This window comes from Hippoglossus hippoglossus, chromosome 8 (assembly GCF_009819705.1).
Source record: "Hippoglossus hippoglossus isolate fHipHip1 chromosome 8, fHipHip1.pri, whole genome shotgun sequence".
In the NCBI taxonomy this organism is placed as follows: domain Eukaryota; kingdom Metazoa; phylum Chordata; class Actinopteri; order Pleuronectiformes; family Pleuronectidae; genus Hippoglossus; species Hippoglossus hippoglossus.
The window spans coordinates 23356485-23370175 of NC_047158.1; the positions used below are offsets into that span (position 1 = coordinate 23356485).

At 45.4% G+C, this 13691-nt stretch overlaps 2 protein-coding genes across 10 annotated transcripts; one reads left to right on the forward strand and one right to left on the reverse strand.

Annotated features, from left to right (window-relative positions):
- Positions 1-1188: 1188 nt before the first annotated feature.
- LOC117766137 lies at positions 1189-2979 on the forward strand. The gene is made up of 5 exons (XM_034592877.1): positions 1189-1232; positions 2003-2166; positions 2246-2356; positions 2543-2674; positions 2748-2979. The coding sequence occupies exons 1-5, from the start codon at positions 1217-1219 to the stop codon at positions 2946-2948; spliced, it is 624 nt and encodes a 207-aa protein (XP_034448768.1). The 5' UTR covers positions 1189-1216; the 3' UTR covers positions 2949-2979.
- A 3631-nt stretch (positions 2980-6610) lies between these two features.
- On the reverse strand, positions 6611-13083 carry samd14 (sterile alpha motif domain containing 14). 9 transcript variants are annotated; one of them, XM_034592869.1, is made up of 11 exons: positions 13038-13083; positions 12084-12129; positions 11542-11699; positions 11165-11281; positions 10886-11081; positions 10645-10738; positions 10429-10491; positions 10243-10366; positions 9977-10078; positions 9580-9735; positions 6611-6830 (listed from the first exon to the last, which is right to left on the reverse strand). In XM_034592869.1, the coding sequence occupies exons 2-11, from the start codon at positions 12118-12120 to the stop codon at positions 6675-6677; spliced, it is 1203 nt and encodes a 400-aa protein (XP_034448760.1). In that variant the 5' UTR covers positions 12121-12129; positions 13038-13083; the 3' UTR covers positions 6611-6674. The 9 variants fall into 9 exon arrangements, with proteins under 9 accessions (XP_034448760.1, XP_034448756.1, XP_034448755.1 ...); XM_034592865.1 differs by having other exon boundaries at positions 9959-10078; positions 13020-13082; XM_034592864.1 differs by having other exon boundaries at positions 9959-10078; positions 13010-13070.
- Between the last annotated feature and the right edge of the window lie 608 nt (positions 13084-13691).

Genomic DNA, 13691 nt, shown 5'->3' on the forward strand with positions numbered 1-13691 from the left:
TTCTGGGTAATGTTGTGTGAAGAGGGTCTGAAAATAAAATCTGTTCTAAACAGTATGATCATGTAAATATCTCACAATTAAAACAAATGAATGGATCGAGTCAACAGAAACGCCGGAGTGCTTTTATTTTGAAATGGGTAGACTACAGGAAGTGCAAACATTAATGTTCCTGACTTATTCAACAGATAAACGATGAAACTGAAAAGATCTTTTTCTCTGTTCTGCAGTGATGTTGATATAGTTATAGAACATCACATTAATGTGTATGTATAGATCATGACGGATGTTAATGTAGATACACAATGAGTGTGTATATATAGATTCTTACAGATTAGTAATGGTGATGTATATTTATATGTAGATATAGATGTGTGTATATATTGATCATAATGTGGATATAGACTATTGCAAAGCACCTTGTCAGTTTTTCAAAAGGTGCTATATGATTTAAGTTTATTTTAATTATGTTTTGTCTACATATTACAAAATAATGTAGATATAGATTGTGTATATAATAAAGGTTATTCATGATTCTATAGATTTTGTAAATGTTACAAACTTAGTAACTTAGTTACTGTGACATTTTCTTACAGCAGAAAAGTGTTTCCTGCTGAGTCAGTTTGTCCAGGATGACGACACAAAGGAAGTAACACACCCACACACACACACGCATTACAGATAATGTTAAAAGAATAAGATACTTTACTGATACTTTACAGTTACTGTGCAGGTGCAGCGTCTGATGACGTTACAACATGATAATACAATACTCTGCACATACATTTACTAAAGTCACATTTTCAAAGCAGGACTGTGACTTGAGGTTTTTTCATATTACTGTAATAGTAAGTGTAAGTGAGTACTTCCTGGGTGAGGTCACAGTTTGACGTAGAAACTAAGGTGTGAACGTGCGTTGTTACGCAACAAGTTTTCTGAAGCTTCGCCACTTCGGGTTTTATCGAATGATGATGCAGCGGCGGGAAAATCCCGCGAGACACAGAGTGCGCATAAAAACAGACGCAAAACATTTTAACGCATTTATCTGCGGAAACAGAGAGAGACAGACAGAGAGAGACACAGACAGAGAGAGAGACACAGAGACAGAGAGACACACAGACAGACAGAGAGACAGAGAGACAGACAGAGAGACAGAGAGACACACAGAGACAGAGAGAGACAGAGAGAGAGAGACAGAGAGAGACACAGACAGACAGACATGGACTCTTGGACAGGTAAGACCTGGAGCATCTGTGATGATCAGCTGATCCTCCACCTGAGGACTCACCTGATCTGTGGAGGCTTGTTGTTGCCCTGTGTGATTTTGTATGGGAGGTTGTTTGTGCCACAGAGGCTCAGTTATTGGGTTGTTCAGTCGTTCATCGTCTGTGTGGAACAGTTTGCTAACGTTAGCTTAACTTAGCTGGACAGCAGAGAAACAAAAACTGTGTGAAGACCAAAATTAATTTGGTTTGTTTTTTAAAAGAATTGATGCGTATCTAAAAACAGACGTGATGGTGATTGGCTCTTTCATCTTTGTTTATTGTTACCTGAAGGTTTGGACGTGGATATTACGTCACAGGATAACACAGCTGTGCTTTGGACGTTAACTTGTCCTCTAACTCTTTATCATCTGGTCGAAACGTCCCATCAGCCTCATTATGTTGACGTCCAAAACTAAGATGCTAAAGATGCTAATAGATCAAAGCACTTGTCTTTACAGCAGAGTAGAAAGGTACAAAACACATTTATGTTGATACATGTTTACATTTTACACTTTTGTAAATTGTTTTATTTTTTATGACCAAACACTTACAGCTCGTTGAAAAACTACAAATGTAATTTTCCTGCAGTTGTAAGCAATAAATGTTTCCATATGTTAGTGTCCGGTATCAAACTCTGCTGAAGCTTGAATTTACTTTTTCATTTCTTTAATCACACAAATATTAAATATGGTTTTCTGGCACTATTGACTCTCCATACTTGCAAACACTTCCCCCTCCAGTCCTCGCCCTGCTGTACTACTGCCTGTTTGCAGTTTTGGTTAAATCAGTTCCCGTGTCCCACACTCCCCCGGCGTTCAGGGAGGCAGCGGAACGGGCAAAGACGCTGGTGGAGAAAATCCTCAGAGACCTCCCCGCCGTGCACGCCGCCGCCATCAACACAGAGGTGATCAACACTTCTGATTGGCTGGCTCAGCTCCACTCCTGCTCTTCTTTTGTCAGTAACCTTTTCCTGTCCTCCTCAGGGTTTGACCCTGGACCCCTCGCCTCAGACCCCAAACCTGCAGTTGATGGTGACCTCACTGGGCATCCCCGCCGCCCCCATCCTCAAACCACTGTCTGAACGCTTCACAAAGGTCAGTCTGAAGAGGTTCTTCAGGTTCTCATGGAGAACAGGTTCTGGAAGTGGTCTTCCACTATTACAGGGTTTCTTTAGTCTATGGTTCTTTCGATCAGTCACATTTCATTTGTCTCATATTCCCAGTTTGTCTCTGTGATACCATTTGATGTCACGTCATGTGTGGTTGTGTCGCCCCCTGCAGGACATGTGTGTGAGTCGTATGTCAGTGGGCTGTCTGTTGTACCAGGGGCTGCTGGGAGTTTTGTCTGACAGGCTAAGCGGACTGACGAACCTGCGAGCCGACCTCAGAGACCTGCTGACCCACATCAACAAGGTAACATACACCTGATGACATCATTACTGCGGACCGCAGCGATTGGCTGCTCATGCGTCTTTCTGTGTTTCAGATGAAGGAGGCAGCTCAGCTCAGCGCCGAGAGTCCGGAACAGAACCAGAGTCTGGATCTGGCCTCTCGTCTCAATGGTAACTACGAGGTGCAGGTGGCGGTCCATGTGACGCTGACACAGCTTCGTTCGTTCTGTCACGACCTGATCCGCAGTCTGAGAGCCATCGCCACCTACAGACGCAGAGCTGCAGGTGCACCCTAAGCCCTGCCCACCGGTGGGATTGGAATAAAGATAAAGATATTAAAGACCCGTTGGTTTCTGAACAGTGAATCTGAGGCTCAGTGGGTGTTTCACCCGGCGCCATCTTGCTGGTGTCTGACTCATCCCAGTTCCTAGCTCATCCAAAAAGGGTCAAAGAGATGGAGCACAAGTGGAGCTGAGGTGGGCTGAATGAAGACTGAAAGCTGACTTGACTTCGAACCTGCGTCTTCGAACCTGCGTCTTCGAACCTGCGTCTCCGAACCTGCGTCTCCGAACCTGCGTCTCCGAACCTGCGTCTTCGAACCTGCGTCCTGATGCTTTGTTTTCTTTAACCACTCAGAGTTTCTGCAGCGTTTTCAGAAGTTGACAGGAATCGCTCTTGTGATTTATCTGCAGATCAATTCTTTATTGATAATTATTTATTAACAATTCTGATTGTGTGTCATGGGACACATGACACTCGGAGCTTCTCTTTCCAGCTTCTCCTTCCTCTTCTCCATCCTTATCACATCAAAGAAATTAATATCTCATCAATACATGTTACTGACTTGACTTCTTCCCCGGAGTCCCTTTGCCTTATCGTCCACAGATCCACATCATGGATTAAGATCTGTGGATCGCGTATCAGAGATCGTAATGGTGGATCCAGTTTGGCGGATTCTGCATCGTGCTGGCTGATCGTGATAATAAAGGCAGATCCTTTATCGTGTTGGCATCAGATACTGGTAGTGGACCACGACCGAGGTGGCAGCTGATGATGGATCCTAATGGCGGCAGTGGACAATGACTGTGGACTATAGTGGCATCCGATCTTGATGGTGGATCATGATCTTGCTGGCTGCTGACCACAGACTGTGATTGAAGCAGGACTGCTCGATACATAGTATTTCTCCTCAGATACTCGACCATTACTGACATTAATCCATCAATTCACTGACCTTCAGTTATGCTTCAAAATGTTTATTCTTGTCAATGCTGCTAAAACCTTTATCTTTGTGATGTTCTCCTTTACACGTGACATCTGTTCACTTGTGTCCGTCCTGGGAGACGGATCCTCACATGTGTCTCTGAGGATCCGTCCTGGGAGACGGATCCTCACATGTGTCTCTGAGGTTTCTACCTTCTTTACCTGTTAAAGGTTTTAGTAGTTTGACTCTTGTTGAGGGTTAAGGACAGAGGACGTCTCACCTTGTTAAAGCCTCTGAGACAAACTGGGATTTGTGAATATGGGCTATACAAATAAAATTTGATATATTGATTGATTGATCAGATAAGCAGTTACTGAATTAAGATTTTATTTATTACTGATATTTATTGATTATTCATGGTGTATTATTTATTTACGGGCCATTATTTTGGTGGAGCCGTTTGTCGACCTGTGGCCTTTGACCTCGTCTGAGGCCGCAGCACAAACAAGTGTATTGATTTCATACATGACTCAGCAGAGAGCGAGAGAATGGCTGAGTCAGTACAGGAAGTGAAATGAGGTTCTTTGAAACTGAACGTCTCTGCTAAACTAAACTGATTTATTGACTTTATTTATCTCTATTTATTTTTTATGCATGTACAAATATTTTGTTGTCGTTTCTTACTCAGGTTGTTAAAACCTGGTCAGGAGTCGATGGTCATGTGATGTTGCTGATAATAAAAACTCTCCTCCACCCTCAAACAAGGCTGTGCACTACTCTCTCACATCCATAAACCACACAAGTGAGGATCTCAACCCGGTGATTCCACTAACAACACCAACCTGGGAGCTGCTGGTGGAGGCTCCACCATCCAGAGCATTCTGGCTCACTGCCTCTTGGTGGTACTCCGGCTGCTCTGGAAGACCGGCCGGCTCCTGTTTCCTCTGCAGAGCCAATAACATCATAAAGGCCTCTTCACATAGACTCAGGAACAGCTCCAGGTCCATTAGCACAGTGAACTCACACAATCACTGTACAGCAGCTGCACTTCTCCCACACTCGACTACATCCTGAACAATATCGACCCTGTGAAGATACATGTGCTGCTATTTTAGGATTGTGCAGTATTCCAGCCTAAGTGCAATAACCACCATCACTCTGGTGAGGGGACACCCACGCCTTTGCACTCTAGCATATATCTTCGTGTTTTATATATATAACATTATTTATTGTATTTTCTATCACTAAATAGGACCTGTGTATTTGTTTACTTGTCATATACGACCTGTTTCATGATAAAATCAAATAATTGAAAACAGTGTGTGATGATGTTTTTACACCAAACGCCCTAAACACATCGCGGGATCATTTGTGTTTATTTCGGGTCAATCGCACGTAACGTGAATTTTCTTGAACTTCCTGTTCTCCCCAGTAGAGAAGTTCTGGCTGATCCAGACGCTGTGGTGAACGTGGAATCACCAGAGAAGCGTTGATGTGTGTTGGTCCCTAAGTTCACGCAGAGGTTCACAGTCGGGGACGGTCAGCGGCTCAGGAGCTTTGTCTCGATGTTGTTCCAACACTGAGGCCGAGCAGGGACCGGTCTGATCATCCTCTGGTCGGTGCCCGAGGATTAAACTCTATTGGGTTTTCGATAGGTCAACATCTACAGAATAAATTCACCTGTAATTTATCCAATAGAAACACAAGTCCCCCAAAATACAAGAGACCTTGTGTATTCATACATGCCCAACCCCAACCCCATCCAAGGAGGACAGAGTAAGAAAGTAAAATTGAAATACATATATACATATATATACATATATATAAACATACATCATTCTGGGATCACAGGGAGATCCAATCTCCCAACATGAGAAAAGAAGGGGGCCCACATTGTATAAAACTTGTTCATAGACCCTTTGAGTGTGAGCCAGATTTTTTCCTATTTTATGCAATTCAAAAACATCTTTAATCCAAATAGCATGAGAAGGGGGTACAGAAGATTTCCATCTAAATAGAATTAACCATCTCGCTAACAAAGTGACAAAAGCAATTACATCCTTATTCATTTTGGTCAATTGTAACGTGGGTGAAGGAGCTGATTGGAAATTTGATGCCCGAGTTCAAATATTTCAACTCGAGCACCAAAGCCTCTCGATGCAAAGTCTTTTCTCGAAGCGTCTTTGGTTTGACTTTGTATGGAATCTCCAGTGTTCAGAATGTATGACCTCTGTTCCTGTTAATGTGGACCACACACTGTAAATAAAGATGGACGACATGACAGTTCACAAAGGTGAAGCCAGATCCTCATGATTGCTCCCTGGTGGCTGGATGCAGTATAGGCCCTTAACCCTCCTCCTCCATGTTAGCAGATGGGACATGGACAAAACAAAAATATCAAAGTAGACGTTAAATAAATGTTTGTAAAGATGGTTTCTGATTAGTTTGGTTTAGTTATTTGATGATATAAAAACAGGCTGAGATGTAATGATTGACAGCTGAGACTGACTCAGGATTGGTTGAGAGCGTGTGTGGGCAGGGCCTCGATACCACGATCTCTACTGCACAGACTCTGACTGACGTCATCACCACAAGATGACAGAGTGTATCTGAGATATTTTTGTCTCTATATACAGTCGCTGATGCTAACGTTAGCTGTGTAGTAAAAGTAAGTCTTTGTTAACTTCGCCACAAAACATCAGCTGATCAGTTTCTTTTCTGCTTCATTAAAGAGAAACAAATAAACAAAACAAGTTTCTCAAAGATGATTTTATTTGAAGGTCAGAGGTGAGTCAGTGTCTCCCTCTGGTGGCAATGTTCAGTTCCTGCGCTGCTCCTGTTCTTTCCTGCGTTGTTTTGCTTTTTGTTTCTCCAGTTTGTCCAGAACTTTTCTCTCCTTCTCCGCTGCAGCGTGAATTTCTTTAATGCGACGCTTCAGAGTGCAGCGATCAGACGAGCTGAGCACGCCCAGACCCTGCAGAGGTCAGAGGTCAGAGTTACTGACAGACTTAATGGGATAGATCACCGAAAAATGAAAATTCACTCATTATCTACTCCCCATTATGGGGGGGGGGGGGGGGGGGGGGTGTTGGATTCTTGCAGCAGAATCCAACACAACTGAAGTAACTGGTGACTGATTCTTCAGACGTAATAAAACATAACATGCCTCCATGCTGCTCCTGTTTCTGCAGCCAAAAGCTCTTTTCACCAAACTAGAATTCAATCCTCATTTTCGAACCCCAAAAAACTCTTCTCCATCTTTTCCAACCTCCTTGACCCCCCCCCAGTCCCCCCCCCCCCTTCTACCAAGCCACTTTGTCAACTACTTCACAAAAAAGATAGATGACCTACGCTCCTCATTCTCTAATCCTCCTTCTGTAACATTTCCATCATCTTCATCTTCATCCCCTTCACTTTCCTCTTTCACCCCCGTCTCCCAATCAAGTTCTTACCTTGGTAACCTCCGCCCCCCCGACCACCTGCCCCCTTGACCCCATCTCACATTCTCCAGTCTATCGCTCCTGACCTTCTTCCTTTTCTCACCCATCTTATCAACACTTCCCTGTCAACTGGCTGTTTCCCTAACTCTCTGAAGGAGGCAAGAGTAAACCCTCTCCTGAAGAAACCCCCCCCCCCTCGACCCGTCTGAAGTAAACCACTACAGACCTGTCTCTCTTCTTCCCTTTGTTTCCACAGCTCTGAGCGAGCGATCTTTAATCAACTCTCCTCCCATCTCCACCACAACAACCTTCTTGACCCTCACCAGTCTGGTTTCAAGGCCACTCAACTGAGACTGTCCTCCTTGCTGTCTCTGAGCAGCTTCACACTGCTAGAGCCGCCTCTCTCTCCTCTGTCCTCAACCTTCTAGACCTCTCTGCTGCATTTGACACAGTGAACCACCAGATCCTTATTCCCCCCCCCTCAGGACCTGGGTGTCTCAGGCTCTGCTCTCTCCCTGCTCTCATCCTACCTCAACGACCACACTTACTGGGTAACTTGGAGAGGATCTGTGTCTGAACCTTGTCCTCTCACTACTGGGGTCCCTCAAGGTTCCGTCCTGGGTCCCCTCCTCTTCTCTCTTGGCTCTGTCATTCACTCACATGGCTTTTCCTACCACAGCTACGCTGATGACACCCAACTAATCCTCTCTTTCTCCCAATCTGAAACACAGGCAGCAGCAGGAATCTCTGACTGACATCTCTCAGTGGATGTCTGCACACCACCTGAAACTTAACCTCGACAAGACTGAACTACTTTTCCTTCCAGGGAAAGGCTCCTCCCACCCACGACCTGAGTATGACCTTTGACAACTTAGCCCCCCCCACCCAGACTGCTAGGAACCTGGGTGTGACACTCGACAGTCAACTCTCCCTCACTGCCAACATTACTGTAACAACATGTTCCTGTAGATACATGCTGCACAACATCAGGAGGATACGCCCCCTTCTCACTCAGAAGGCGGCGCAGGCTCTGGTGCAGGTTCTGGTGCAGGTTCTGGTCCAGGCTCTGGTCCAGGTTCTGGTGCAGGTTCTGGTCCAGGCTCTGGTGCAGGTTCTGGTGCAGGTTCTGGTCCAGGTTCTGGTCCAGGCTCTGGTCCAGGCTCTGGTCATCTCACACCTAGACTACTGCCCCCCCCCTCCTGGCAGGTCTACCTGCTGCTGCCATCCGACCTCTGCAGCTCATCCAGAAAGCAGCAGCTCCACTGGTCTTTAACCTGCGTTCACTGACACCACTCCGCTCCCTTCACTGGTTACCAGTGGCTGCCCTCATCCATTTCAAAACTCTAGTACTTGGTACCGTGCTGCGAACGGATCGGGTCCAGTCTACATCCAGGACATGGTCAAACGTTACAGCCCGTCCACTCCGCTCTGCATCGACCAATCAGCTGCTCCCTCACTGTGAGGGACAGCTGTCACTCTACAACATCAGGACTGTTTCCTGTCCTGGCTCCTAAACGGTGGAACCAGCTCCACATGGACATCAGGACAGAAAGTCCACACATCTTCCTCCAGACTGAAGACACTTCTCTTCAGACCACACCTCGGTTAATAAAAAAATAAAATAATATAAAATGTTTATTTGCACTTATTGTAAGTCACCTTGGATAAAAGTGTCAGCTCAATGAAATGTCATCAAGTGTCCACAAGCCCCGAGATTCAAATTCAACTCAAAACGAGGTCATTTACACCAAGTTTTAAACCTAAATGTCTGTGATGTCTTCCTATGAGGTGCGTTCACAGAACCTCGGACACACCATCGTGTGGCTACGTCTGCTAGCTTAGCCACTTCCGGTGGACATTTAGGCTTAAAACGTGGTGTAAATTACGTCGTTTTGAGTCGAATTTGAATGTTGGGGCTTGTGGACACTTGATGACACCACAGGAGCAGATATGGAGGCATGTTATGTTTTTTCTGTTGTTTTATCCCATCTGAAGAATCAGTCACCAGTTGCTTCAGTTGTAGATTCTGCTCTAACGCTGTTTAGAGCAGAATCTACCCCCTGAAAAGTGTTTTGTGGGCCCCCCCCTCCATCATAGTGGGGAGGAGATAATGAGTGAACTTTCATTTTTCAGTGAACTATCCCTTTAACTGAACTGGACTGAAGATAAATCATGATCCTTTAAAATACACTGTTAAAATATTCATTAACTACACTTTATCTAAAATAGTTTTAGAAGAGTCAAACCACTTCGGGATTTGAACCCACAACCTCTTGCCATCACCTTCAGCCTGCTGCCGTCCATCTGCAGCAGCTGCTGTCCGTCCACGTTTCTCGCATTGAATTCTGGGACATATTTCTCCATGTTGAGTCTTTGGAGCCATTGACAAACCTGCTGAGTCGTCCACGACAACGCGACACATGATGACTCATCACCAGGCTGGGGGGGGGGGGGGGGGGGGGGGGGGGGGGGGGGGATGTTAATGACTGACAGGTGTCGGCTCTGACTGATGACATCATCACAGTAGAATTGTGTGTGTGTGTATTACTGTGTGTGTATGTGTTGCAGTGTTTGTGTATATTACTGTGTGTGTGTTACTGTGTTTATTACTGTGTGTGTGTGTGTGTGTGTGTGTTACTGTGTGTATTACTGTGTGTGTTACCTTGTGTGTATGTGTTACCTCATCAGAGAACAGGGTGTGGTACGGATGAGAGGATCTGGAGGAGTCGACAGGGGGGGGGGAGGAGTGAGGAGGAGAAAACTCCTCACTGAGCACGGACTCCTGCACACACACACACAGTAACACACACACACACACACACACACAAACAGTAACAAACAGTAACACACACAGTAATGCACACAGTAACACACACAGTAACAGCTAACACTCACACAAACACAGTAACACACAGTGACACAGACACACACAGGAAGTGAGTGTACCTGAGAGTGAGCCCTTCGGGGCGTTGGGGGGCTCAGCGGGGGTATTTTGGGGGGTGGAGTCACAGACCCTCGTCCTTCAGTGAACCAGGACAATGGAACGAAGGAACGAGACGGACTCTGATCCCTGAGGACGAGGACGTCATGAGGACACTCATCAACATGAAGATTTTATAATGTGACACTCACCTGACTGACAGTCTGTTGGATTGTTCTGTCCTCACTCTGACGTACGAACGTCTCAGAGTCACCCTGACACACACACACAGACACACACATTAATACCATATCATCATCTTTCACCAGTGTGTAACCATGTGATCCAACAGCCAATCACTGATGCTCATTCTGACACACTGTCTGCATGTGTGTGTGTGTGTGATTGTGTGTGATTGTGTGTCTTACCCCAAGTCCAAGAACCGTCTCTTGGTTTTCTTGTCAAAGACACGAGTCGGGCTGCCGGGGTCAGAAGGACTGGTGTCTGTATCAGATACCAACACTGTCTCACACACACACACACACACACACACACACACACACACACACACACACACACACACACACACACACACACACAGGAGTGTGTTTAAAGTGTGACAACACTGACTCAGAAACCATGACACCAGGTGTGTACAGGTGTGTGTACCTTCACTGTCCGGCCTTCTGTTCCTCCTCATGTAGACAGGTGAACTTTTGGAGGAGGGGCAGGATTTGGAGGGCGAGGCGCTGGGCGGAGTCAGAGCCTCCTGGGACGTGGCATTGGTTAGCTGGTGGTACCGTCCCCGTGGGGGAGCAGCCAATGACGCGCCTCCGTCCTCTGGAGAGTGACGGACCTGAGAAGTCTAAGTGAAGCCACAGAGGTTTTCATTCGTTTTCATTAACATTTTCTCTCTGGGTGTGTAACCTGATCTCTGATTGGTCTCACCAGAGACGTGTCGAAAGAGAAGGCGGGGCTTCGAGCAGAAAGCAGCGAATCGGGAGGGGGGGAGGAGCCTCGCATGGCCAGGTGGAGAGGTGAGCAGGCAGAGTATAACTGACTGTCCTGAGAAAACACACACACACACACACACAACGCAAACGTTTTCTAAAGTGACATCACTGATTTATTCTCTTGAAATAAACTTAATAAACATTTCAAATATTATATGTTTTATTGACTCTAAATGTTTTAATCATAAAATCTATTTTATTAAAGCTTGACGTCTTTACCAGGATGAAGTTATTTATGATATTTAATCCAATCTACTTAAGTGATGATTCACTGATTGGTTCATGTTTAACAACGTAAAATAAAGTCTGTACCTTCCTGTCGAGGCTATCATCTCCCTCCGTCAAGCTCACGCTGTCGCGGTGACAGGACCTCGAGGGGCGGTGCCTCCGGGCTTTAATGGACAGCTGGGCTCGGCCTTTCTGGATGTTGTTGTCCAGAAGCTCAGTCTCTGGGATCGCCTCGTTCAGGTCTGAAACACCGAAGGTCACATGACGACTGGCGGTTGCCTGGTTCTCATCAGTCACATGACTCGACTACCAGCGGTGAACACAAAGCGTCGCTAACACTTCCTGTCGGTAACACTTCCACCTCGTCGTCGCTCAGAGAAAAGAAATCCCTGCTCTGACTCTTCACTGCTCCTCCTTCAGAGGAGTTTCTGTTACTAAGCAACCAACTACAGAGGAGACAATCTACTTCCTGTTTACATCACATGACCTGTGTAGGTGACCGGTCATGTGATGTGTTTTCAGGTGTGTTGGTTTTGTGTTAATCTTGAGTGAGTTTAAAGGTTGTAACAACGTGGCTTTTATTTGGAAATGAACAAGAAAAGAAGTGTGTGTTCACAGTGACTCACCGAACACGTTGTCGGTGTCGTCCAGGTCAGTGGACATGGCTCAGTCACTAAACAACATGGAGCGACAAAATTTAACATATGGAACAGAAACATTTCTGATGTGAATGTTTGAAAAACAGGCATCAGAAGACACAGGAGGGTCACGAAGGACGACATGTTTCCCTGCTCCATGAAACTGAGCAAACATTCTAGATAAGGTGATGAAACAATGTTGAGTGTTTGAGTCTCTGATTGTGTCAGTCAGTATAAATATGACATACAACAGCTCAGAATGTGTTTAGTTTAACTTTAGTTTTACACCATCATAGATCTTCCCTACAGGAAATCTGAATCAATATGAACTGTGATCCATAAGCAGAATAAGAATTAATCACAAATACAAACGATTCCCAACCACAGATACAACAGCTGTTCTCGGTCACTTCAATAATAAACCTCCATGAATCCAGTGATAAATCCCAATGATTCAGGTTCAAGACATCACTGAGTTCACTGCAAACAGGAAGTGATCATTCAGCTGCTTTAATTTGGAAAGATCAGGAGCTGATCACAGACACACACACTCACACAAGAACACATACACACACGCAAACACATGCACACACACACTCACTCACACACACGCTCACATACATGCACAAACACACTCAAACACACACAAACACACACTCACACACACACACACACACACACACGCACACACACACACACACACACACACACACACAGGAAACTGCACCGTCAGAGTTTGAAGATGGAGGATGAAGATGAAACAGTGATGACAGAGGAGGGTAAACAAACAAACAGATCGACTCACCCTGTCTCTCTCTCTCTATCTGTCGGTCTCTGTCTCTCTGTCTCTGTCTGTCTCTCACCCTGTCTCTCTGTTTCTCTCTCTGTCTGTCTCTCACCCTGTCTCTCTGTTTCTCTCTCCGTCTCTCTCTCTATTTGTCTCTCTCTCTCTGTCTCTCTCTCTGTCTGTCTCTCACCCTGTCTCTCTGTTTCTCTCTCCCTGTCTCTCTCTGCTCGTCCGTCAGCTGCTGCAGATCCGGAGGATGGAAGAAGATTCAGCTGCTGCAGCATCCTTCGTCTGAGCGTTGGGGAGGGGGGGGGGGGCTGGGTTGCAATAAAAGAGACAGGGTATGTCATATTTACAGATACTACCCGTCGCACATATGTATTATTATATATTTCTATATACATATTTACATATGTATAAACATATTTATAACATCCAGCGGATGGACCTGGGGAAGACTTTGTCTCAAAGCAACGCCTTACGTAAAAGTCACCATCACGACCTGAGACATCTCTTTTCTTCAATTTGAGCAGAAACTAAGTAGATTTACTCCATTACTATTTTCAGAGACAGGTATTTAAGTATTTCCATCTGATATGACTTTCTAAAAAACAAAACAATAGGCTTGTGCTAAACAAAGGGTCTGTTTGAGGACAAAAGGAGAATAAAATTTAGGAAGTCCTGGACAGTCCTGGATTACACTACAACCCCCCCCCCCCCCCCCCCCCATGCTAACCTGATGTCTCTGTCTGTATCATGGGGGGTATTATGATGGAGAGACTCCTGCAGTCATGAGTAAATGGTGGAAT

Excerpts from the sequence above, each read along its gene's own strand:
- samd14 (XM_034592865.1), bottom strand. The coding sequence starts at position 12,120 with ATGTCCACTGACCTGGACGACACCGACAACGTGTTCG. Across the intron at positions 10,739-10,885 it reads CAGAAGGCCGGACAGTGAAG|TGTTGGTATCTGATACAGAC; the intron begins GTACACACACCT and ends TGTGTGAGACAG. Across the intron at positions 6,831-9,579 it reads TGGACGGCAGCAGGCTGAAG|GGTCTGGGCGTGCTCAGCTC; the intron begins GTGATGGCAAGA and ends TGACCTCTGCAG.
- LOC117766137 (XM_034592877.1), top strand. Across the intron at positions 2,167-2,245 it reads CCGCCGCCATCAACACAGAG|GGTTTGACCCTGGACCCCTC; the intron begins GTGATCAACACT and ends TGTCCTCCTCAG. Across the intron at positions 2,357-2,542 it reads TGTCTGAACGCTTCACAAAG|GACATGTGTGTGAGTCGTAT; the intron begins GTCAGTCTGAAG and ends CGCCCCCTGCAG.